Genomic DNA, 27,763 nt, shown 5'->3' on the forward strand with positions numbered 1-27,763 from the left:
CAGGATTTTTATTATAAGAGTTTGTTTTTTGAACAGGTATCACAGTTTCTATAACATCCTCACACACACACACACACACATAAACACACACACACACACACACACACACATAAACACACACACACACACACACACTGTAGTTTGCTGCCACCTGGTGGTGAAATGAAGGACTAAATCTAATCTCAGACTGGTAAACTGGTATGACGGATAATTTCTGCTGAACCTCCTGAGGGAACCCTCGTCCTCAGTGACCATTGCAACCTACTGAAAAACACTAGAACCTCTTAAAGGCTGTGGAACCTCCTCAGAACACTCAACAAACCGTCTTTCCATATTGTAGAATTCTGATAATTGTAGTGTGTGTGTGTGTGTGTGTGTGTGTGTGTGTGTGTGTGTGCGTACGGTGAGTGCGGCAGGGTGTGTGTATCCGTCCAGGTGTGCGTGGCTCAGTTCGGTGCTGCGTCCGTGGGTCATGTGACCGGGGCTGGGGTCGATAGGCGGAGTCTCATCGTCTTGGTAACGATACTTCTGCAGAGACACAGATGACATCAGCTGTTAGCTTTAGCTGTTAGCCATAGCACCATAGACGATGCATGTCAACATTAGCATCTCTGAGGACTGCCTGCTCTGCTGATACCAGATACCAAATACTCAAGTGTTCTACAGACATGTGGACGTGTGGAACCTTTGTTAGAACCTTCTCACTGATCAGCAGCTGCTGACACTACGCAATGTTGCTAGTATCTGAAACCTTCTCAAGATCCTTTGGGCCCGCCTTTAGAACGTCTACAACCTCCTCATGGACCTCTTAGAACCTCCTCACTGATCTATAGAGCCTCCTCACTAATCTATACAACATCTTTGAGGATCTCAAGAATATCTGTAAGAACCTCTAGAACCTCTAGAACCTCCTCAGTGAACTCAGGAACGCTACAACCTCAGAGACTGCCCAGTGGTTTTAAAGGTTTTCTCTTCCTTATCAAACATTCTGGGGTTGGAGAGGTGGAGCAGATTCATTACACCTTAATATATGATTGTCCATTAATTAATCCATTAGTTATAAATCATTATTAAGGGTTTCAGGGTTTAAATGCTGGGAGAACAATAATTATGAATATCAGACATCATTTATCAGAACAGAGGAACAAACAGGCCACAACACTGCCCACTTACTTTTGTCAATCTGCTGAATATTTTCACTGTCACAGTTAAAGAGTTACGACTGATCTGATTGGTTATTAATCCATGACATCATACTTTCTCTCCCCTCACACACACACCACACACACACACACACATACATCAAGGTGACCTAAAGACTCATTTCAATTCAAACCTCCTCCACATGGGACGAGAAAGATGGAGCGAGAGAGGCAGAGATGGTGATGTGGTTACCATAGTAACAAGAAGGCCCTGAGAGGCTCTGTTGCCCGGCAACTGACATCACCGGACAGAGGAGGAGCCAGACAGACAGACAGACAGACAGACAGACAGACTCAATCTTTTTACTCGTCATTCTTCTTCTGTTGTGTATTTACAGGTTCGTCTCCCAGGTGATATACAAGTGACATCATCAGCGAGTAACCCAGACAGAAACAGTAGAACTCCCCAGCACCTGGAAACACCAGGAAACACCTGGAGGTCAGTCCAGTGTAAACCAGTTCCACACCAACACAAACCAGTTGAAAGAAACTCTCACAGATCACTGGTGTCTATATGATACACACATGCACGCACACACACACACACACACACAAACACACACACACCAATGATTCAACACAGACAAAAGACATGAAGTAGAAAGATGAGTGAGTTGACCTCTGACATCTCAGAGAGGTTTCTGACGTCAGATCAGTTTCTATAGAAACCTCTCTGTGTTGACTGGTGCTGTAAATCTGTCAGCTGTTGATCACACGCAGTGTTAACACGTGTGTTTCTGTCTGACAGCGTGTGAAGAGTAGAGTGGAGTGTGTGTGGGCCACATGTAGGTATCTTCTGTTCAACACACTGTTCAACACACTGTGCTCACCCTCATGTATCTACTGTTTAACACAGTGTTCAACACACTGTAGTCATCCTCAGATTGTAAAGGTTGTTGTTGTCTGACATCAGCATCAAGTAACTCACTCAAATACTCAAAATTTACTAACAGAGTGTGAAAACTCCTCATATGCCAATTGAAACAACTAAATATACGACCAATCAAGAGTGAGTGGAGCTGACGTCTTGGACTGAATACACAACATTACTTCTATGTGTGTGTGTGTGTGTGTGTGTGTGTGTGTGTGTGTGTGTCTGTGTGTATCCATTAGCAGCCCTGATGTGACTAAAGATAGTAGAAGCTATTTATGATCCAACACATCCATCTCTCTGTGGAGGAAATAGACAAATACCACAGCAGAAAATGAAGGAAGATGCTGGAGAAAAGAAAATCCAAACAATGTCGAACAAAACTGGGGCTTCAACTCCAGGAATCATATCACCGAACCAGAGCAAAAACAAGGAACAATACTGGACCAAACCAGATTTGAAACAAGAAAAAATACTGGACCAAACCAGAGCTACAAAACCAATTATTATTGGACCTAACCAGAGCTACAACATCAGTAAATATAGGACAAAACCAGACCTACAACACCAGTAAATATAGGACCAAACCAGAGCTACAACACAATAAATGTAGGGCCAAACCAGAGCTACAACACCAGTAAATATAGGGCCAAACCAGACCTACAACACCAGTAAATATAGGGCCTAACCAGAGCTACAACACAAAAAATGTAGGGCCAAACCAGAGCTACAGCATGATAAATGTAGGGCAAGACCGGAGCTACAACAACAGTAAATATAGGGCCAAACCAGAGCTACAACACCAATAAATATTGTATCAAACCAGAGCTGCAACACCAGTAAATATAGGTCCAAACCGCAGCTACAACACCAGTAAATATTGGACCAACCCGGAGCTACAACACCAGTAAATATTGGACCAAAGCAGAGCTACAACACCAGTAAATATTGGACCAACCCAGAGCTACAACACCAGTAAATATTGGACCAACCCAGAGCTACAACACCAGTAAATATTGGACCAAACCAGAGCTGCAACACCAGAAAATATTCGACCAAACCAAAGCTACAACATCAGTAAATATAGGACCTAACCAGAGCTACAACACCAGAAAATATTCGACCAAACCAAAGCTACAACATCAGTAAATGTAGGACCAAACCAGAGCTACAACACCAGTAAATATTGGACCAACCCAGAGCTACAACACCAGTAAATATTGGACCAAACCAGAGCTACAACACCAGTAAATATTGGACCAACCCAGAGCTACAACACCAGTAAATATTGGACCAAACCAGAGCTACAACACCAGTAAATATTGGACCAACCCAGAGCTACAACACCAGTAAATATTGGACCAAACCAGAGCTACAACACCAGAAAATATTCGACCAAACCAAAGCTACAACATCAGTAAATATAGGACCTAACCAGAGCTACAACACCAGTAAATACTGGACCAAACCAGAGCTACAACACCAGTAAATATTGGACCAACCCAGAGCTACAACACCAGTAAATATTGGACCAAACCAGAGCTACAACACCAGAAATATTCGACCAAACCAAAGCTACAACATCAGTAAATATAGGACCTAACCAGAGCTACAACACCAGAAAATATTCGACCAAACCAAAGCTACAACATCAGTAAATATAGGACCAAACCAGAGCTACAACACCAGTAAATATTGGACCAACCCGGAGCTACAACACCAGTAAATATTGGACCAACCCGGAGCTACAACACCAGTAAATATTGGACCAACCCGGAGCTACAACACCAGTAAATATTGGACCAACCCGGAGCTACAACACCAGTAAATATTGGACCTAACCAGAGCTACAACATCAGTAACTATTGGACCAAACCAGAGCTACTACACCAGTAAATATCGGACCAACCCGGAGCTACAACACCAGTAAATGTTGGACCAACCCGGAGCTACAACACCAGTAAATATTGGACCTAACCAGAGCTACAACATCAGTAAATATTGGACCAAACCAGAGTTACAACATCAATAAATATAGGGCCAAACCAGAGCTACAACACCAGTAAATATTGGAACAAACCAGAGCTACAACACCAGTAAATATTGGACCAACCCTGAGCTACAACACCAGTAAATGTTGGACCAACCCGGAGCTACAACACCAGTAAATATTGGACCTAACCAGAGCTACAACACCAGAAAATGTTCGACCAAACCAGAGCTACAACACCAGTAAATATTGGGCCTAACCAGAGCTACAACATCAATAAATATAAGACCACACCAGAGTTACAACACCGGTACATATTGGACCAAACCAGAGCTGAAACAATACTGGACCAAACCAGAGCTACAACACCAATAAATATTGGGCCAAACCAGAGCTACAACACCAGTAAATATTGGACCAAACCAGAGCTGAAACAATACTGGACCAAACCAGAGCTACAACACCAGTAAATATTGGACCAAACCAGAGCTGAAACAATACTGGACCAAACCAGAGCTACAACACCAATAAATATTGGGCCAAACCAGAGCTACAACATCAGTAAATATTGGACCAAACCAGAGCTGAAACAATACTGGACCAAACCAGTGCTACAACACCAATAAATATAGTGCCAAACCAGAGCGACAACATCGATAAATATAGGGCGAAACCAGAGCTACAACACCAGTAAATATTGGAACAACCCGGACCTACAACATCAGTAAATATTGGACTTAACCAGAGCTACAACACCAGAAAATGTTCGAACAAACCACAGCTACAACACCAGTAAATATTGGGCCTAACCAGAGCTACAACATCAATAAATATAAGACCAAACCAGAGTTACAACACCAGTAAATATTGGACCAAACCAGAGCTAAAACAATACTGGACCAAACCAGAGCTACAACACCAATAAATACAGGGCCAAACCAGATCTACAACACCAGTAAATATAGGGCCAAACCGGACCTACAACACCAGTAAATATTGGACCAAACCAGAGCTAAAACAATACTGGACCAAACCAGAGCTACAACACCAATAAATACAGGGCCAAACCAGAGCTACAACACCAGTAAATATAGGGCCAAACCAGAGCTGCAACACCAATAAATATTGTACCAAACCAGAGCTGCAACACCAGTAAATATAGGTCCAAACCGGAGCTACAACACCAGTAAATATTGGACCAACCCGGAGCTACAACACCAGTAAATATAGGACCAAACCAGAGCTGCAACACCAATAAATATTGTACCAAACCAGAGCTGCAACACCAGTTAATATAGGTCCAAACCGGAGCTACAACACCAGTAAATATTGGACCAACCCGGAGCTACAACACCAGTAAATATTGGACCTAACCAGAGCTACAACATCAGTAAATATTGGACCAAACCAGAGTTACAACATCAATAAAAATAGGGCCAAACCAGAGCTACAACACCAGTAAATATTGGACCAAACCAGAGCTACAACACCAGTAAATATTGGACCAACCCGGAGCTACAACACCAGTAAATGTTGGTCCAACCCGGAGCTACAACACCAGTAAATATTGGACCTAACCAGAGCTACAACATCAGTAAATATTGGACCAAACCAGAGTTACAACATCAATAAATATAGGGCCAAACCAGAGCTACAACACCAGTAAATATTGGACCTAACCAGAGCTACAACACCAGTAAATATAGGGCCAAACCAGAGCTACAACATCAGTAAATATAGGATCAAACCAGAGCTACAACATCAGTAAATATTGGACCAAATCAGAGCTACAACACCAGTAAATATTGGACCTACCCGGAGCTACAACACCAGTAAATATTGGACCTAACCAGAGCTACAACACCAGTAAATATAGGACCAAACCAAGGCTACAACAACAGTAAATATAGGACCACACCAGAGCTACAACACCAGGAAATATTGGACCAACCCGGAGCTACAACACCAGTAAATATTGGACCTAACCAGAGCTACAACATCAGTAAAAATTGGAACAAACCAGAGTTACAACATCAGTAAATATTGGACCTAACCAGAGCTACAACACCAGTAAGTATTAGACCAAACCAGAGCTACAACACCAGTAAATATTGGACCAAACCAGAGCTAAAACAATACTGGACCAAACCAGAGCTACAACACCAATAAATACAGGGCCAAACCAGAGCTACAACACCAATAAATACAGGGCCAAACCGGACCTACAACACCAGTAAATATAGGGCCAAACCAGAGCTGCAACACCAATAAATATTGTACCAAACCAGAGCTGCAACACCAGTAAATATAGGTCCAAACCGGAGCTACAACACCAGTAAATATTGGACCAACCCGGAGCTACAACACCAGTAAATATAGGGCCAAACCAGAGCTGCAACACCAATAAATATTGTACCAAACCAGAGCTGCAACACCAGTAAATATAGGTCCAAACCGGAGCTACAACACCAGTAAATATTGGACCAACCCGGAGCTACAACACCAGTAAATATTGGACCAACCCGGAGCTACAACACCAGTAAATATTGGACCTAACCAGAGCTACAACACCAGTAAATATTGGACCAACCCGGAGCTACAACACCAGTAAATATTGGACCTAACCAGAGCTACAACATCAGTAAATATTGGACCAAACAAGAGTTACAACATCAATACATATAGGGCCAAACCAGATCTAAAACATCAGTAAATATAGGACCAAACCAGAGCTACAAAACCAGTAAATATTGGACCAACCCGGAGCTACAACACCAGTAAATATTGGGCCTAACCAGAGCTACAACATCAGTAAATATTGGACCAAACCAGAGCTAAAACAATACTGGACCAAACCAGTGCTACAACACCAATAAATATAGTGCCAAACCAGAGCGACAACACCAATAAATATAGGTCCAAACCAGAGCTACAACACCAGTAAATATTGGACCTAACCAGAGCTACAACACCAGTAAATATTGGGCCTAACCAGAGCTACATCACCAATAAATATAGGGCCAAACCAGAGCTACAACACCAATAAATATTGGACCAAACCAGAGTTACAACATCAATAAATATAGGGCCAAACCAGAGCTATAACATCAGTAAATATAGGACCAAACCAGAGCTACAACACCAGTAAATATTGGACCAACCCGGAGCTATAACACCAGTAGGTATTGGACCTAACCAGAGCTACAACACCAGTAAATATTGGGCCTAACCAGAGCTACAACACCAGTAAATATTGGGCCTAACCAGAGCTACAACACCAGTAAATATTGAACCAAACCAGAGCTAAAACAATACTGGACCAAATCCGAGCTACAACACCAGTAAATATTGGACCAAAGAAGTGCAACAACACCAGTGTTTCCCCTTATAATTTTCTGAGACTGTGGCGCTGGGGGGGCACTATGTCATAGGCTACTTAGGGAATTTAATTTTTTTTCTCTGGTTATAATGCTCTCCCACAGCAATCATGAACTCTAACATTGTAAAGAAATACTATTTTTATTATTTGTTTTCAAGAGAGGAGTGAAAAAGTGAAAAAAAAAAAAAAGTGAAAAATAATGTACTGTGTCGGACACAGATGCGGATCGGGTCGGACGCCTGGAGAGGCGGGTAGGGTTTTACGATTGCCATTTTCAAGGCGTCACTTATCATCAGTCATCATTAGCGACACAAATGATAAGCATTTATCTTTCATATGAGCTCATTCATGCGTGCTTGCGCCCTCCCAGAACTCCCATTCCCCACGCTGTCTTACTTTCACTTTTAAAAATTGCGTCCGTCCAATTTGTCTTCTGGCGTTGGTATCAATTGATAGCGGGTTGGCTCGGGTACGGTATGTAAATTGTGCTAAAGTCGGAGTCTAAGTGACCATTTTAATCCTCTAGCTAATTATCTAGCTAAATATCCAACATGCTAGTTAACGTCAAAGACTGCGGTGGAAGACAATGGTAAAATATTTCCTTTCTCTAACGGTGGATTTATTTATGCCTGAATTTTTAAGGTGTGGCGGCTTTTATTTTGCCGTGGCGGTGCGCCATGGTCAATTACATGTAGAGGAAACCCTGAACACCATTAAATATTGGACAAAACCAGAGCTACAACATCAGTAAATATTGGACCAAAGCGGAGCAACAACACCAGGAAATATTGGACTAAACCGGAGCTATAACACCAGTAAATATTGGACCAAACTGGATCTACAACACCAGTTTATGTTGGAAGAAATCAGAGCTACATCACCAGTATATTGGACCTAACCAGAGCTACAACACCAGTAAATACTGGACCAAACCAGAGCTACAACACCAGTCAATTCTGGACCAAACAAGTGCAACACCATTAAATATTGGACCAAAACGGAGTTACAACACCAGTAAATATTGGACCAAAATGGAATTACAACACCAGGAAATATTGGACCAAAGCGAAGCTACAACACCAGGAAATATTGGACTAAACCGGAGTTACAACACCAGTTTATATTGGAAGAAATCAGAGCTACAACACAAGTATATTGGACCTAACCAGAGCTACAACACCAGTAAATATTGGACCAAAGCGGAGCTACAACACCAGTAAATATTGGACCAAACTGGAGCTACAACACCAGTAAATATAGGACCAAACCAGAGCTACAACACCAGTAAATATTGGACCAAACCAGAGCTAAACCAATACTGGACCAAACCAGAGTTACAACACCAATTAATATTGGACCAAACCAGAGTTAAAACAATAGTGGCCCAAACCCGAGCTACAACACCAATAAACATAGGGCGAAACCAGAGCTACAACACCAGTAATATTGGACCAAAGCGGAGCTACAACACTAGTAAATATTGGACCAACCCGGAGCTACAACACCAGTTTATATTGGACCTAACCAGAGCTACAAAATCAGTAAATATTGGACCACCCCGGAGCTATAACACCAGTTTATATTGGAAGAAATCAGAGCTACAACACCAGGAAATATTGGACCAACCCGGAGCTACAACACCAGTTTATATTAGAAGAAATCAGAGCTACAACACCAGTAAATATCGGACCAAACCAGAGCTACAACACCAGTAAATATTGGACCAAACCAGAGCTACAACACCAGTAAATATAGGTCCAAACCAGAGCTACAACACCAGTAAATATTGGACCAAACCAGAGCTACAACACCAGTAAATATAGGACCTAACCAGAGCTACAACACCAGTAAATATAGGACCAAACCAGAGCTCCAACACCAGTAAATATAGGGCCGAACCAGAGCTACAACACCAGTAAATATTGGACCAAACTGGAGCTACAACACCAGTAAATATTGGACCTAACCAGAGCTATAACACCAGTAAATATTGGACCAAACTGGAGCGACAACACCAGTAAATATTGGTCCAAACCAGAGCTATAACACCAGTAAATATTGGACCAAACTGGAGCTACAACACCAGTAAATATAGGGCCGAACCAGAGCTACAACACCAGTATATATTGGACCAAACCAGACCTACAACATCAGTAAATATAGGACCAAACTGGAGCTACAACACCAGTAAATATTGGTCCAAACCAGAGCTACAACACCAGTAAATATTGGACCAAACTGGAGCTACAACACCAGTAAATATTGGACCTAACCAGAGCTATAACACCAGTAAATATTGGACCAAACTGGAGCGACAACACCAGTAAATATTGGTCCAAACCAGAGCTACAACACCAGTAACTACTGGACCAAATAAGAAACAGTTTGCGGTGTTCACTGATTAAAACAAGCTTTTGTGTCAAATCAAATCAATCTTTATTTGTATGGCGCTTTTCATACAGAGGAGTAACTCAAAGTGCCGTACAGAGATTGTCAGTAAATGTTTCAGATATTAAACGCTTGTGCAGCAGCGAGTGTAATGACTCTTTTGTAGAATCAGTCAAAATGTCTGAAGATCGTAACCACGATTCCTTCTGTGAACAACGCATTGTAAGGTTATTATCTTGTCATGTTTTTCTCAATGTCAACTTTACTGTCTTAAAAAGCTAAGCTAACACATCTTGTGCTCAGACTGAGCTAGAACAAAGAGAACAAACACAGGAAATGTTTGGATCCATCTCCCTCCAGTCAACTCTAAGTCCTGACGCTCTGCCTCACTTAAAGCTGTTCCCTTCCTGTCATCACAAAGTTCAGTACTGTGACTTCCTGAGAGGACAACGATGAGCTGGGCTGGACAAGTTATTGATACGGTAACATTTGGTATTGACACAGTGGAGTCAGAGAGGCTCCCTGACTCCTCGTGGGTTAAACCTGATTCACACTGAACAAAATTCATTGAGATGGAGCTGAGTTTTCTCCTTCCTTTAAACATTTTGACGGCAGGATGTTTGTGATGTTTTTACAGATGATCGCCACAGAGTCGCCGTGTCGTGGCAGCTCATTGTGACTCATATTGATCTCTGTGGTTGGGTGGCGACCTCTAGTGGCCTTAGAGATTATCACTGCAGCAACGGAGGAAGTGATGTGACGGAGACAGAAGTGTTGACACACGACAAGTACGTACGTAACGTGACTTCAGTTACCTACGTGATGGTACGACTGAGACTGAAGTCACAGAGTTATTGTCGGTATCTGAACCAGAACCAGAACCAGAACAAGACTGTGACTGTGTTATGAACGTCTGGGTCATCTGTCACTGGACGCCAACATGTTGCTGACAGTGGACCGGTTCAGAGGTCCAGGTGTGAGGACATGTTGATCAGAGTGACGCTGCACTTTACTGACGAGGCGCCGCTCGACCTGTTGCTCCTCTGCTGGAGATCGACCTGATCAATACCCGATCACAGCCGTCACTTATTGATCTGTGTTCACATTAACATCGCATGACACCACGTCCTGCTGCCTCACATGTCCCCGCCACGCTAACTGCTAACCACTGCTAACCACTGCTAACCTCGACTCACATACACGCTAATGTGGCCACGCTAACCTCACACACACACACACACACACACACACACACACACACACACACGTGAAGAGAGAGAGAGTAATCAAAACATGACGGAAGCATAAAACACACACACGAACACCGGCTTTGATGGTTTATGAGAACACACACACAAACACACACATGGTTAACGATGGTGTGTGTGTGTGTGTGTGTGTGTGTGTGTGTATGTGTTAGTGGATCCATGCGGGCGGTCTGCTCTTACCTTGGTGGTGACAATGCAGAGGCAGTCCATATCCACACACACACACACACTCACACACACACACACTCACACACACACATTTCCACACACACTCACACACTCATGCTCTCTCTCTCTCTCTCTCTTTGTCGCCCTCCCCCCTCTCCCTCTCTCTCTCTCTCTCTCTCTCCCTCACTCGTTCGTCTGTCGTTCGCTCACTCGCTCGCCTCTTCTATCTCTCCGTCTGTCAGCATTGAGCGGGCGAGCGAGCGAGAGAGAGAGGGAGAGAGAGAGTGAGAGGAGGGTGAGCAAGACAGATGAAGAAGACTGGTGTGTTTTTTTTTATCGGGGGACGGAGGTGGAGAGAGAGACATAAAGAGAGAGAGAGACATAAAGAGAGAGGGAGAGAGAGAGAGAGAGGAGGTGGGGGCAGGGCTCCTGTTGCCATGGTGTTATGCAGCTGTTGCCCCGGTAATGCTGCTGCAGCTGTTGCTAGGTAACAGTGATGGGTGTTGCCATGTGGATTAGAGAGAGAGAGAGAGAGAGTGTGTGTGTGTGTGTGTGTGTGTGTGTGTGTTCGTACCTGTCCAGGTGTGTGTGTGTGTGTGTGTTCGTACCTGTCCAGGTGTGTGTGTGTGTGTGTGTGTTCGTACCTGTCCAGGTGTGTGTGGTCGGCTCGGTGTCTGGTTCTCACAAACCGTCAGCTCGTAGAACTCCTGTATGTCTGCACACACACACACACACACACACAGTCAGATATATATATGTGTGTGTGTGTGTGTGTGTGTGTGTGTGCGTGATGTTCTGACCAATCACAGCGCTCCTTCCACTGATGGGAGGTCCTGAAGTATATATACTCAGCTAATGCAGTCTGAACACTGTGAAGTACTTCTACTCTACATGTCACTCCATTACATTTACCTAACAGCTTTAGTTACTTTAGTTACTTTAGTTAATTTAGTTACTTTAGTTACAGACTCGAGTCTGACGTGCAGCTGAAACCATCAGTCCATCAATCAGTAAGTAGACTGGAGTGATGGAATGTAACTAAGTACATTTACTCAAGTAACATGGTTAACTTTAAGGGTACTTCCTTGAGTATTTCCATTTCCTGTTACTTCACACTTCCACTCCAACACATTCTGAAGACGAGCGTTGTACTTTTTACTCCACCACATTTATGTGATAACATTAGTTACTAGTTACTTTACAGATTACATGCTGCATCAGAGCCAAAGTAACTCATTTTTAAATCAATTTATTTCATCATCAATCAGATAAAAACAATCATTCTGATATTCATCAGCGTTAAGAACAAGTAATAGTTAAGTTTACTTCAGATACTTGAGTAAATGTACTTAGTTACATTCCATCACTCCAGTCTACTTATTGAATAATGGACTGATGGTTTCAGATGTTCTTGTATAAACTGATTGATTTATAACAAACATCAGATTTTATAAACTCTTCTCATGTTTGTGTGTAAACATCTTTACTTGTAAAGTAACTAGTAACTAAAGTAACTAAAGATAAGAGATGAGATAAATGTAATGTAGTAGAAGTAGAGCGTGTCAGAGTATTTCTGTACTAAATGCAGCAGTTGAGTTTGAGCTGTTGTTGATTTATAGTTTATTTGTACGGCACAATTCAGACACAAGACAACTCAAAGTGCTTTACAGGTGCACACAAGTTACATTAAAAGACAGAAACATTTCAAAACAAATCAAATCAAATTTTAAAGCTCTCTTTACAGCGCCAGCATATTGATTGAAAGTTATTGATCATCTATGTTGATAATGAGTGTTGCCTGTAAAACTCTGCCTGGCTGCATCTCTGCACAGTTGAGTCTTAAAGTCAGAGACAGTTTGTTAAAATCCAACCAGAAGTTATTTTAAACTGTCGCCACAGAAACATAGAGGAACGTATCGTCTGCATAGAAACACACAGAAGATCAACAGCAGGCTGAACACGGAGCCCCACATGTAGTGATCAATAACTCTGAGCTCACATTGATCACCTCGCTGTACACTGTGTGTACTTACTGCACACACACACCTGAATACATGTGTGTAGCTGAATCCTGCTGATTTAATCTGAGCAGATTTAATAACCTTTAAATCCACACGGTCACATTCAGATCTGAACTCGGTCGCTTTGTTTTGTCTTTTCTGCTCAGAGCAGCAAACAGATCAGTGTAAAGAGTTAACAACACACACACACACACACACACTAATCCTTCACACGTGGTCAGGATCTGTCCAATCACAGCGCAGTGACGTGTCAGTGATGTCACTCTGATGACACATTAACACCAGATTAGGACCGAGTGGAGGCTCCAGACCTGCAGCGCCTCAGAAAACCTTCTCGTTTGTCTCAACAGGAGCTTAATAACCAAACGTCTCCACAGTGAAGACTTTAATGTGTCCGTCTGCACGGAGCCAGAACAGTCTCATAATGGATAAATGCACGAAAAAGGACTCACAAATGTGTTTGGGGAGTTGTGATTATATATGACTCGATACACAAGTGCATTTTCAATGCAAACACAAATATGCTTCAATCCATATATAAGTAAAAAGGAAATTCACACATAAAAATCAGATTTGTAAACATATTTGTGATGCGCACACAAATATTTCTTGTTTTAAATATGTGCAATAAAAATTCACAAATGTACAAATCGTCAGTTATTTGCAATTTTCACCAAATACATATTTGGAAGTTGTTACATTGATATATGAATTGTTAAACGCACATTTGTCTCAGTGCTTTTAATTTGTAAACCTCGCTGCATCTGTGTGCAGATTTTTGAGACTCATCTAGCACGACTCCGATTCACAAATGTGTTTTTTCTAAAGGGGGTCGTCTGCAGCCAATCAGACGTCTCTCTCCTTTACAGCCAATCACATGAGTGCCTCCCCACGAGGGGTTTTAACTAACGTCATTACAGCGTGTAACTGATCTAGCCTATGGGGGCGGCCATGACAGATAACTACTTCCGCTGGCGGTGTTCTGTGTCCGGTTGCCTTGCAACTGCATGACTGACTGCTGCCGCTAAGCTAGCCCTAAACAACTAGTGTTATGTCATAAATGCTAAATTGTTTTTAAAATGAGCTCAGGTACAACATGTGCCGTTGTTGGTTGCCACAACAATTAATGAAAATGTAAGGTTTTTTTCAGAAACGTCTTGTGTAGTACATCAACCACTGAGACAAACTTGTCCGTGCCCTGCGCCCTACACGACATGCTGAGGAAGGAGGAACGGAGACTAGCGCGGCTCGCGGCTTTGACACTAAAATAAATATTTGGGTTTATGAATATCTTCCACAGAATAGCTGCTGCATGACTTTCCTAACCCGGCAACGTCCGAGCAGCCGCCTGTCTCCATGACTTCACTTTCCTTCAGCATTATCCAGCTGTATGTTTAGCTTGATTGACACTCTGGCTGGGCGCTACTGCTGCCTTCAGAAATATAAACTCACTGTGTTTCTTCAACAGTACTTTCCCTATTTTGTTACTGTGCAGGTAGTTGTATGCTTCTGTGCTTTTGTAACAACGTAATTCTCCGACGTCAACACCTTCAGAAAATATAAGATAATTAACTATGTCGATGTAAGTTAGCTAACGTCGGGCTAATGCTTCATGTCATCTGCCCACTCCGTGAGAACTGACGGGTGAGGCACTGTGAGAACTGTCCTCACGACTTATTAAAACATCCATTCTGTGTATCCACCTCCGATTTGTGTCCATTCTGTCGCTTTCTTTGTGTTAAAAGCCGGTTTTTAGAGCGAGCATGACAGCTACGCTAGCGTAAACACAGAGTTCAACCGGAAGAGCAAAGCCGACTACCGCTATGAACCATGGGTAAACTCCCAGATCTGTTGCGCGCTGTAATGGTGTCAGTTCAATACCCCTCGTGGGGAGGCACTCATGTGATTGGCTGTAAGGGAGTGTCTGTGTCTGCGTCTGTGTGTGTGTGCGTGTGTGTGTTTGTGTGTGTGTGTGTGTCCGTGTGTGTGTGTCCGTGTGTGTGTGTCCGTGTGTGTGTGTGTGTGTGTGTTACCCAGCAGAGCCTGGAACAGGTCACTCTGGAAGATGTTGAGCAGTTTCTCTGCGCGACCTTTGACCCCTTCAGCAGCTCCGGCCTGACAGGCCTCCATCACCTGCAGAGCACGCTCAGTATCTGAGGAGGCAACACAGGCGTTACTGGACTCTGCTGGACCTGACTGGACCTGACTGGACTCTACTGAACTCTGCTGGAGTCTGCTGGACTCTCCTGGACCTGACTGGACTCTACTGAACTCTGCTGGAGTCTGCTGGACTCTCCTGGACCTGACTGGACTCTACTGGACCTGACTGGACTCTGCTGGACCTGACTGGACCCAACAGGACTCTGCTGGACTCTGCTGGACCTGACTGGACCCAACAGGACTCTGCTGGACTCTCCTGGACTCTACTGGACTCTGCTGGACCTGACTGGACCCAACAGGACTCCACTGAACTCTGCTGGACTCTCCTGGATCTCACTGGACCCAACAGGACTCTGCTGGACCTGACTGGACCCAACAGGACTCTACTGGACTCTGCTGTAGTCTGCTGAACCTGACTGGACTCTGCTGGACTCTGCTGGACTCTGCTGGACCTGACTGGACTCTGCTGGACTCTGTTGGACCTGACTGGACCTAACTGGACTCTGCTGGACTCTGCTGGACCTGACTGGACCTGACTGGACTCTGCTGGACTCTGCTGGACCTGACTGGACCTGACTGGACTCTACTGGACTCTGCTGTAGTCTGCTGGACCTGACTGGACCCAACAGGACTCTACTGGACTCTGCTGTAGTCTGCTGGACCTGACTGTACCTGACTGGACCTAACTGGACTCTGCTGGACTCTGCTGTAGTCTGCTGGACCTGACTGTACCTGACTGGACCCAACAGGACTCTACTGGACTCTGCTGTAGTCTGCTGGACCTGACTGGACCCAACAGGACTCTACTGGACTCTGCTGTAGTCTGCTGGACCTGACTGTACCAACGTCACAGGTTTGATTTCCTGGTTGTTGACACAGATTGAATGTAACTAAGTACATTTACTTGAGTACTTGTGTACAGTCCTGAAGTACCTGCACTCTACTTGGACTCCACTACATTTATGTGTAACTTTAGTTACTAGTAGGGATGTCCGATAATATCAGTCCTCTGATATTATCGGACGATGTTGACTTAAAAATGTAATATCAGGAATTATCGGTATCAGGTTTTTTGTAACCGATGTTTGTTCTGTAGGCTTCAGCATTTCCAAGCCTGCATGAACGCAGCATGTTTACAGGCGTGCAGTTGATGACATATAACAACAACAACATTTGCTAGACTCGTGGGTTGCTAACCGTAGCTAACAAGCTTGCTCGCCTGGTGCACGAGACGTCTGTGGTTTGGAACTATTTCCAAGTGTCACCTATAAGTAAATTTGATCACCCGCCTCAAGAAGAATCATGCAGAGTTACACGCTGTATTTGTGCAGCAAAGTGATGAAAAGAAGCAACAGCCGTCACGGAACAGAACCCCACAGTTGTCGCTTAAAGAGTGAACTGGAGTGTATCGCACTGGATCACCAGCCTTCTTCTATCGTTCAAGACGCCAGATTCACCAAACTTGTGCAGTTCCTGGAGCCGCGTTATGACCAGTCAGAAGTATTTCTCAGACCAGTGCTCACCTGAGTTGTACAGTATTGTTTACAGCCACGTCGAGAAGCTAACTTCTGGTGCTGTATCCGTTAGCTTCACTACAGATAAGCGTCTTAAAGCGTTAACCAGGTTAGCATGTTGAGTTTGACTGCACGATGGCTAGATGAAGACTTTGTGCTGAAAAAGGCTGAACTATCACAGACAGTGTTTACATCTGGAAAGGCGTGTTGCATTTATGTATACATCCAGTGGGGCATCACAATATAATTAGGCATAGTGTGTTAATTCCACAATAGGAGATCTGTTATGTTGTTACCTAACAGTTTTGTTGTAAAAAGACTGCATGTATCGGTATCGGGTGATATCGGTATCGGAAATTAAGAGTTGGACAATATCGGAATATCGGATATCGGCAGAAAAGCCGATATCGAGCATCCCTAGTTACTAGTTACTTTACAGATTACTTTCTGCATCAGTGCATGTTTAATTTATTTATTTCACCCTTTTAAAACGACATAAAGCAAGTGTAAATATTAGTTTAGTTTACTTTTAATGATACTTTTCATACTTCAGCGCTTTGATATCAGTTACTTTGATACTTTTACTCGAGTACTCTTCATACGAGTGACTTCACTTTTACCAGAGTAACTTTATAACACAGTAACTTTACGACCTCAGAGTATTTTCTACATCACTGGCTGCTGTCAACGCTCTCTCTCTCTCACACACACACACACACACACACACACAAACACACACACACACATACTGCAGCTCATCAGACTTCAGTTATCGTCTGTAATCACATGATGCGTCGGGCTGAAGCTGCTGACAAACAAACAAACAAACAAACAAACAAACGCTCTGAACTGACAACGAGCAGCTTCCTCGTCCTGTTGACGTCCGTCAGAGGTCAGAGGTCAGACGATGACATCATCACAGAGTAAATATGAGTGGTGACGAGACAAAGTGAGGAGTGAAGAAGACACACACACACTCACACACACACAGACACACACACACACAAACAACTGTTACTCAAACAGTGTGTGTGTGTGTGAGTGTGTGAGTGTGTGAGAGTGTGAGAGTGTGTGTGTGTGAGAGTGTGTGTGAGAGAGTGTGTGTGTGTGTGAGTGTGTGTGTGTGAGTGTGTGTGTGTGAGTGTGTGAGAGTGTGTGTGTGTGTGAGAGTTATAGTTGCTGATAAAATGTCTCACCTTCTCTCTTCAGCGGCATGTCGTCTCTGATCCACACAAATCCTCTTTAGGGATTTTACAAACACTGGCGGTGCATGCTGGGTAATGAAGTCCTAATCCCTCCTCTCCCATGGCCGCCTGTTGCCCCGCCCTCCTGCTGTGTTCTGCCCGCAGGATCGGAAGAAGCTGTCAGTCAAAGTATGATTGACAGCTGTGTTCATTGTTTTCACATTGTAGAGAATCAATATAATAATAATAATAATAATAATAATAATAACAACAACAACAACAACAACAACAACAACAACAAGTAAATAATATAATAAAAGTAAAACAATAAAGCGATGAAAAAATAAGAGATAACATAAATAAATTATGTAATAATGAGCTCATATTTCTATGGAATCCACTAAAAAACAACTAAAAACTCTTCAGCATTAAGTGTCGCTAATGTGTATTTTATGTGTATTTAATGTGTATTTAATGTGGTTTATGGAAGTTAAAGTTAAAACTTGTCTAAAACAACAGAAGCTGATTAGAACCTGTAGAAAACAGACAGATTGTGTCAAACGTAACAACTCCGAGTAATAATCTCATATTTTTCATCAGGATCTGATGAAGACATTTTGCTCTGATTTAAAGTTACTTACTGCCGGCTTCTGGATGGAAACATGTCTGAGGTTTGATCAATCATTTAATACAATCAATCAAAGTGTGTGTGGTGCAGTCTCTATTATAATTAATACAGTCAATAACCTGATGATGATGATGATGGTGATGATGTCTGCAGCTCACTGAGACACTGGGTAGATGTTCAGACATGTCCAGTGACCAGCAGTGATCAGTGATCAGTCTGAGTGAGGAGGATCAATAACCTACTTATTGTTTATGGATTAACCATCATGGTGTTTAAGCCCTCGGTGCTGCCTCTCAGGCTGAACACTGGGTAGATGTTCAGACATGTTCAGTGACCAGCAGTGATCAGTGATCAGTCTGAGTGAGGAGGATCAATAACCTACTTATTGTTTATGGATTAACCAGCATGGTGTTTAAGCCCTCGGTGCTGCCTCTCAGGCTGACGTTGTCCTTCATCCGTTACAAGTTTATAACTCTAAGTTACTATGAACACTAACAGTTACTCCGTGTTCACTGAGCATGGATACAGGTGAGGTGCAGGTGTGTGGCAGGTAGAACCTGTCAGAAGACACAGACAGCAGCAGGAGTTCGGTGGTACCTGCAGGCAGCGCTCAGGGCCCAGTGGCACCACTGAGTTCGGGCTCTACAGCACAGCTGTGGGTCAGAACTTTGTTGGACTCTCTCACAGAGCGTGTGGAGACTCGCAGCCACTCGATGTTCCCCGACATGTTGTTATTTTCTCTGTTTTAACAGTTTAGTTTGGACCGTGCTCGTGTTTCCCGTCAGGCACCGCTCAGGACGCCTCTCTCCTCGAGCATTCTCCCGCCTCCCCGAGCGGCGACCAATCACACCGCCGCCTGGTTGGAGCGGCCGTCTGATTGGCCGCAGCTCGGGAGAGGCGGGACCGCAGTTCGGCATGTGATTGGCGGGCTGTGTCGTCGCTCACGTGGCCCCGCGGCTGCAGTATAAAACCGCGGGCTTGGAGTAGGAGCACGGTGAGAAGACACCAACAGTTAGCAGCTAGCAGCTAGCAGCGGCTAAAAGCTAACGGGTCGGATGAAGTCATCACGCATCGAGCCGCACACACACACTGACACGCGCACTCACACGCACGGGACCTCGTTCTGACGCATGCAGCGTGTTTTCGCGCGAGTTCTGCTAGTTGTTTATCTTCAGGGTGTGTGTGTGTGTACGTGTGTGTGTGTGTTAGCGCCACGCTAGCTACTTCCTGCATGTTAGCCGGACGTGACTAGTTGGAGAAGCTAACTGTTTACCAGTTTGTTACTCGGTCAGTTTGAATTATTCATGACGGCGCTCCGTGATTGGTGGAGAGGGCGCCAGGGGCGGGGCTAGAGAGGGGGGAGGGGGAGTTATAAACAGGTCCATGTATGTGTGTGTGTGGATAATATTGGCAACAACACACACACACACACACACACACACTGTGAGGTGGAGGTCTGGACGGACGGGTGGACTGCACACTGAGTGAGTATCAGTGATCGATTATTGATCGTTAATAAGTCTTTACTTTGGTAGAAGTACAAAAGTACTCACAAAGTAATGAGAGTACTCACTGTTTGGACTGTAACTGTAATCTATTACTCTGTAGTAGTCACTGATGCATTGATGAGCTCATGGAGCTGATCAAAGACTCGACAGTTGATCAGTTTGATTGTCACCTATAATCAATATTAATGTATTGATGACAGGTTGTGTTATTACTGTGAACATAAAGTAACTAAAGCTGTCAGAGTAATGTAGTGAAGTACAGCACCTGAACACTGGGTGAGCTGAGGACAGGTGACACTGATACCTGAGTCAGTGCAGCCTGTGACGGACCTTACCGCTGTATTGATCATGTTATCAGTGATCGTACTGATTGATTTGGTTTGGATCTCAGAACCAGTGTGATGAAACCATCAGTCTGATGGAGTTGGGTCGTGATGGTGAATCTGTGTGTTTCATGTCTCTTTGTACAGAAACACATTGAGTCCACAACGATCAATCAGTGAAGCACCTGCAGGTGAACTGATCAATAAAACCTGGTCCAACCAATAACTCCACCATCAGATCAGGTCGTTCAGGCTGCTGTAGTTCTGTCATGATGTTGGAACGTCTCATTTTCATCTAATACATTGAAAATATTGAGGTATATATAATTGTATTAAAAGGTAAATGTAAGAAAGTGAAGCTACGACATGAGACAATGTTCGACAGCAGGACTGTAACTTTACATATCAAACATTAAAATGATGGCTGAGGAGAAGAGCAGTGTGTGTGTCGCTGCTGCACTATTTATCTATTTATGTATTTATTTATCACACTTGATATGATTTCAGATATTTACAGTCACTAGTTTGACGTGTGTCAGAATCGGTGATGGAGAAAAGATCACATATGTAAAAACATGGAGCACATTCAGTCTGGTGAGCAGCAGGGCTGAAACTTTATCTTCAGTATCCATTAGAATGCTCTTTAGACTAATAACTAAAAAGTGTGAATATCAAGAGCGACATCTTCAGATGAACTCAGACTCTTCATCTGCTGTCACAGGCTGAACCAGACAGTGTCACTGAGCTGTTAATCACACTGAATGTTGAGCTGAAGTTTGGAGTCAGGCAACATTTTTATATCATAGAAACATAAATCAGCACATGAAGAAGAAGTGGAACATGACGAATCACCAACATGAACTAAATTAAAGTGTCGTACAGAACTCACAAGGACTCCCTATAATACTCACCTCAGGACTGTTGTTCATGTTGTTGTGTTAATGTTGTTAATGTTGTTGTTGTTAATGTTGTTATTGTTGTTGTTGTTAATGTTAATTCTTCCTGAGTTGTCTGATGGAGATGTTGAATTCTGTCACAGTCGCTCCTGTGATAGAAAACAGAAATTCTGTGATTGGATAATGAGTTAATTGATCGTTTCAGCTCTTCTGTGTTGTGATGAGCTGGTGAATCTGATTGGCTGTGCCTCCTGACCCCGCCCCTCTCTCTGCAGGTCTGTGATTGGCTGATCTGTCTCCACGTGGAAGATGATCAGGATGTCATTGGACAAAGAGACTGTCCTCCCTCGTGAGATCAGCCCCGCCTTCCCCGCCACCATCAGCCTATCAGAGCAGCCACAGCTGGTTAAGCCACACCCCCTTCGCCCAAAAAATGGCCTCCATCCACCCGGCAACGGTCAGCCCCCCCTCACCGCCCCCGCTGTCCCAGCTCAGCGAATCGCAAAGAGGCGGTACTCCATGGGCGTCGGCTTCAAGGGGCTGGCCAAGCGCCGGCGCCGCGCCAACAGTGACAGCCAATCAGAGCCCGTTCTGCCCAGCCACTTCCTGCTGGGTGGGAACATCTTTGACCCACTGAACCTCAACTCGCTCTTGGACGAAGACATCAACAAGTGAGACACCATGTTTAATTGATTGATTGATTGATTAAGCTTCAGTCATGTGATAAAATCTGCTGCCGTGACGATTCAGGAGATTTATTCATTAAAAACACTTTTAGATTCAAACAGCTCTTTAAAGATGACACTTTACTTGATTCATTAAAAATAGTAGCTGGTTGATGCCCAGTTCAGTAACGGCCCAGTAACCGCCCAGTAACTGCCCAGTAACTGTCCAGTAACTGTCCAGTAACCGCCGAGTAACCGCCCAGTAACTGTTCAGTAACTGTCCAGTAACCGCCGAGTAACCGCCCAGTAACTGTCCAGTAACTTTCCAGTAACCGCCCAGTAACTGTTCAGTAACTGCCCAGTAACCGCCCAGTAACTGTTCAGTAACTGCCCAGTAACCGCCCAGTAACTGTTCAGTAACTGTCCAGTAACCGCCCAGTAACCGCCCAGTAACTGTTCAGTAACTGCCCAGTAACCGCCCAGTATCTGCCCAGTAACTGTCCAGTAACCGCCGAGTAACCGCCCAGTAACTGTTCAGTAACTGTCCAGTAACCGCCGAGTAACCGCCCAGTAACTGTCCAGTAACTGCCCAGTAACCGCCCAGTAACTGTTCAGTAACTGCCCAGTAACCGCCCAGTAACTGTTCAGTAACTGCCCAGTAACCGCCCAGTAACTGTTCAGTAACTGTCCAGTAACCGCCCAGTAACCGCCCAGTAACTGTCCAGTAACTGCCCAGTAACCGCCCAGTAACTGTTCAGTAACTGCCCAGTAACCGCCCAGTAACTGTTCAGTAACTGTCCAGTAACCGCCCAGTAACCGCCCAGTAACTGTCCAGTAACTGCCCAGTAACCGCCCAGTAACTGTTCAGTAACTGTCCAGTAACCGCCCAGTAACCGCCCAGTAACCGCCCAGTAACTGTCCAGTAACCGCCCAGTAACCGCCCAGTAACTGTCCAGTAACTACCCAGTAACCGCCCAGTAACTGTCCAGTAACCGCCCAGTAACCGCCCAGTAACTGTCCAGTAACTACCCAGTAACCGCCCAGTAACTGTCCAGTAACTGCCCAGTAACCGCCCAGTAACTGTTCAGTAACTGTCCAGTAACCGCCCAGTAACCGCCCAGTAACCGCCCAGTAACTGTCCAGTAACGGTCCAGTAACTGTCCAGTAACTGTCCAGTAACCGGTAAAACTCCTCCTCTCTTCCTCAGAGCGACCAATCAGGAGACACCACAGTGCTCGCCCCTGCCGTCACGTGGAGGAGACCCTGTAGAGATCCTGGTTCCCCGTGACATCACCGACCCCCTGAACCTGAAGGGAAGGGGCGGGGACAGGGAGGGCGAGGGCGGAGTCCTGCTGTCCCCCCTGAAGTCCAGGAGGAGACACAGGAACAGACACCACGGAGGGGGAGGAGGGGGAGGAGAGAGGGAGGTGATACCTGCCCGACTGTTTCCCTCCACAGCCGGACTCACAGGTGAGACATCGCTGACACTACAACCACTGATTGATGACTCAGGGGGAGTTGCAGGGGGACACAGGGGGAGGGAGGTGAGGTGGTTTCACTCTGGCACAGGGCCGGACTGGGACAGAAAATCAGCCCTGGCATTTTTGGCTTAGACCGGCCCCTCATAATTAGTGGAGCACAACCAGAAAAAAAACCCATAACTTGTTACCTTTAGGCTTATTAGAAATGTACAGTTTATCATTACTTTAGAAGTCTATCAAATAACCATTGTGGAAAGCAAATAAGTAAATCAACACATAGAATATACCTAAGGAGGTAGAACTATCTCAAGCAGAATGCATCATCAGCATCCTAAATCTCAGAGGTTTAGTGTCTTTTGTTAACTCCACCACTTTTATCAGCTCTGTGTAGTTCAACTGATTCTTTTATCCTTTTTACTGAAATCATCTCAAATATGTATTTACTGAATTTCCCTGATATAGCAGCTCAGTTCTAATTCTTCAGGTTAAAAGGTGCTCCCTCCTTTATAAAGCTGTAACATGCATTTGTATCAGGCTAAAGACAGGCTGCTTCATCAACTCATGCAAAGCAACTCGTCTTTCAAGCATTTAACTGTCTTACTCTTAATCAGTGTGGGCATAACTTTTACTAATGATACTTTTATATATTTTTTACACTTACTTTAGCAATGCTTAAATTGCAAAGCTTTTACTTCTCATTTAGCAGTTTTAAAATCTGTTTCTTAAATCATGTTTAACCACAGCATAGAGGGTTGCTACACATTCACACTACTATGCAGCCTTTCAACACACCTTTAACCTAAATGTCTAAAATGCTATGATGGAGCCTAAAATGGACGCTTGCTGCTCATCAACACTTCTCAGCCTTGACCGTTTGCTATTTTATCAGAATAAGTGCCGGCTGCCAGATTTTGGGAAGTATGCAACACCAATTAATACTGATACTAATCAATCGCCATTGCTCATCATTCTCATGTAATTAGAGTTCTCAACGGGTCTGAATTACAATCCGACCCAGCCCACGGGTTTTTAAGCCCGAACCCGACGCAGCGCGACACACCAGCATGACTATGATCTGCACATTTTGCATCATCTACAATCAGTGTGTTTACATGACACTCAAGAAAACTGAATTACTGTGTTAGTCCGACTATGATGGGATCTTTAAGATGCATGTATACACCTTTGTCTGACTAAAATCGGACTGGATCAGATTTCTTATAGTCGAATTAAAGCACCCAGATTAGGGCTGCACGATTCTGGAAAAAATGTGAATCACGATTTTTTTGCTTAGAATTGAGATCACGATTCTCTGGCACGATTTTTTTCACAAAATGTGTATTGCACTGATGAACTTGAACAAAACAAAAAAAAACATTGTAGTATGGCAGAGGCATACTACTATGCCTCTGCCAAAGCAATGTTTTTTTTGTTTTGTTAGTTCTATCATTGAGATGAGAAATTATTTTTACAAAAGTAAAAAAAAAATTAGTCTCCAAGATGAGAGGGCATCCTCTAATACCTCATGTTGTACAGTGTTTATTGGGGCCGTAGCTTTGGCTAGGTGATATGTGATAGCTGCTGTGATCGGCTTTCTAAAACGGAGGCATAATATTCTTCCTTTTCCAAAAGCCGCCTCAGAGGTAGAGGTAAACATGTGACGTGAAGCCCGAAGTTGGGCTGCAAACAGTTGACAACAAATTTGTCTTCAAAATAAGGGCTTTACATTGCACCCCATTGGAGTTTAGAACTGGGTTCTTAGCGGGGGGCTTTTAATTTGAAAGTAGCGACCGTTCCTAGCTTGTCGCTACAACAACAAGCTAGCAGTCGAGGCGGAAGTAAGTGTACCGTCCGAGGCAGCAAATCGGCGGACCAAAACAGATCCCCAATTTGCCGCCCTCTGTCTAAAACTGCGGACCTAGCCGTCAATAGGACGGGCAGATTGGCGGCTTGCTACCCCGTCTAAAAACGGCTTCTCACTCACTCCTTCCAACACTCAACTGCAGGTGGGCTTCCTCCATTGAATCACGTGTTGTAAAGACGCTTTACCACAGGTTGAGGGCGGAGGCAGCGGCCGTGCTGCGTTTTGGGGCGCTTCAAAAAATCCGGGAGGAAAAATAGGAGCATTTGTTTGTGATTCGGCTCGAGATATAAAATGCTTCAGAATCGCTGTGTGTAGAAATGAGATCACGTGTATGTGTGAATCGAGATCGCGATTTTTTAACGATTTTTTGTGCAGCCCTAACCCAGATTATTGATTGATAGTCACATTACTCCTGCATGTATACGTTCCATCAGACCGGATCGGATTTTGCGTTTTGTGCAGGAGTGAGATTTATTTCCCCGGGGCCGTGAGCTGGAAGTAGAAGGACGGCGGCGTCTTTCCTCCGAAATCACTGCAAGAAAGAGAGAAAGAGCTCCATTGTGCATCTAGTTTGTGTAATTATCATGTACACCATATATGAAGTGTACAAAGATGTAGCTTCGTCTCGCTCTTCATACGCCATCTTTCTGGAATGTCGAGGCAGTTTGTTGTTGCTGGTGACGTAAAGAGGTCAGACGGAGGTGTTTCTGTTACCACTAGTTGAAATGGGTACAGCGCCACCTAGCGTACCGGGTATGACATGCTCCGGACAATAATCACATTTTCTCACCGGCATGTTTACTCGGACAGTTGCAGTTGTCTGATTGAGTTGCAGAGTGGAACTATGGCTGTAATCTGACTAAACTGTGCATGTAAACGTACTGAGTGAGATTCTTCTCTTAGCACGCAACTTTTCTCTCTCTCTGGTTGCTCCATGTTGTCAGTCCTCGTGCTCAACACTTTGAAACTAGCAGAAGTTACAGGAGACAGTGCAGGGAGGGGTGGGGCCGCTGTCGTACTATATCCTGATTGGTTCAGTCCACTGTCTATATTGAAGATGGACCAATGGGCCGCCCCCTCCAAACTTTGCACTTAGGAAAAAAAAAGAGGAGGGCTGAGAGATTTCATTGGATTAGCCCACTGTCCTTCTAGAAATTCAGCCAATGGGCCGTCGCGGTTGATAAAAATGATTTATAATAAACTTTTTTGATTAAGTTATGACAGCCCGGCCCAAAAATGTGCATCGGCCCACCGGGCATTGCCCAGTACGCCAGATGGCCAGTCCATGCCTGCTCTGGCATGAGAAGTGATGAAGCTGACAGAAACAGTTAAATAATGACACTTTAATGACATTAATATATATTTAATATTTACATTTTACTGACCAAAAGGAGTTGTATTAGTTTAATTTATTACATAAACATAAAGTGATGCCTGAACAGCGTCTTTAATTTGAGCTGCTATGATTTTTACAATCCACCAGATGTCACTGTTCTGTTTTTTTATGACCCAGACTGAAGGAATTCACCCAAAGACAGAAAGAAGTTCATGTAGAACATTTGCTGAATTAACAAGAAGGACACAATGAGTTAGAATCTGTCAGAGACAGAGTTTCACTACGTTAGAAAGTTTGTTTTAACTCAACAACTCTTAAAATCACTACATTTGTTAATGGAGTCTGGTGCTGTTGTGGTGTTAGTTGTTCTTATGTTGTTGTGGTTGTGCAGTTCCTCCTCTGACCACAGGGGGCAGTGTTTCAGCCTCTCCTCTCCCCTGTGAACTCAACACGGCCATCACCTGTCGAGATGACGTAGCCCCGCCCCCCATCCTCCCCAGGAGACACACCCACCCTCCACCAGGCCACACCCACAAGCCTGGTAACCAGCGCGATGGTCGCCAACGGAGACGGCGCCGCACCACCTCGGCGAGGTCGGCAGATACCATGGTTACCATAGCCCAGCCAACCAAGTTCCAGACGCCGCTGGTGGGAGGGGCTAAAGCTGGCAGGTGAGTTCAGTCTAACAACAGAAGCAGGCTCTGAGCTTTAGTGTCATGTGATGGGCGTGTCAGGTGTCAACCAATCAGCAGCCACGTATGAAAAGCATTGCATTATGCTTGTGTAACACAACATGTCCGACTGTTCAGTAGTTGGATAAACCTGTTTGTTGGAGCTGTAGGAGACACTACTTTGATAATAAGGGATAATTAATTACTGGCAATTAATTAATCACTGGTAATCAACTATGCCTCACA

At 44.2% G+C, this 27,763-nt stretch overlaps 2 protein-coding genes across 3 annotated transcripts in view; one reads left to right on the forward strand and one right to left on the reverse strand.

Annotated features, from left to right (window-relative positions):
• LOC115577696 (disks large homolog 4-like) lies at positions 1-19,780 on the reverse strand. 2 transcript variants are annotated; one of them, XM_030410603.1, is made up of 5 exons: positions 19,371-19,780; positions 18,158-18,322; positions 15,321-15,440; positions 11,911-11,981; positions 21-528 (listed from the first exon to the last, which is right to left on the reverse strand). In XM_030410603.1, exons 2-5 carry the CDS (start codon positions 18,174-18,176, stop codon positions 262-264), a joined length of 477 nt encoding a protein of 158 aa, XP_030266463.1. In that variant the 5' UTR covers positions 18,177-18,322; positions 19,371-19,780; the 3' UTR covers positions 21-261. The 2 variants fall into 2 exon arrangements, 1 of the variants encoding a protein (XP_030266463.1); XR_003983247.1 differs by lacking the exons at positions 11,911-11,981; positions 15,321-15,440; positions 18,158-18,322; positions 19,371-19,780 and adding an exon at positions 11,279-11,640 and having other exon boundaries at positions 1-528.
• The window catches only part of LOC115577695 (7SK snRNA methylphosphate capping enzyme-like), a 15,942-nt gene continuing 7,931 nt past the window's right edge, over positions 19,753-27,763 (forward strand). The window contains exons 1-4 of the mRNA XM_030410602.1: positions 19,753-20,257; positions 21,776-22,171; positions 23,373-23,635; positions 27,238-27,517. Of these exons, the coding sequence (XP_030266462.1) occupies positions 21,810-22,171; positions 23,373-23,635; positions 27,238-27,517 (905 nt within the window). The 5' untranslated portion in view covers positions 19,753-20,257; positions 21,776-21,809. The remainder of the gene's footprint in view (positions 20,258-21,775; positions 22,172-23,372; positions 23,636-27,237; positions 27,518-27,763) is intronic.

The sequence above is a fragment of the Sparus aurata genome, unplaced genomic scaffold, assembly GCF_900880675.1.
Source record: "Sparus aurata unplaced genomic scaffold, fSpaAur1.1, whole genome shotgun sequence".
Lineage (NCBI taxonomy): Eukaryota > Metazoa > Chordata > Actinopteri > Spariformes > Sparidae > Sparus > Sparus aurata.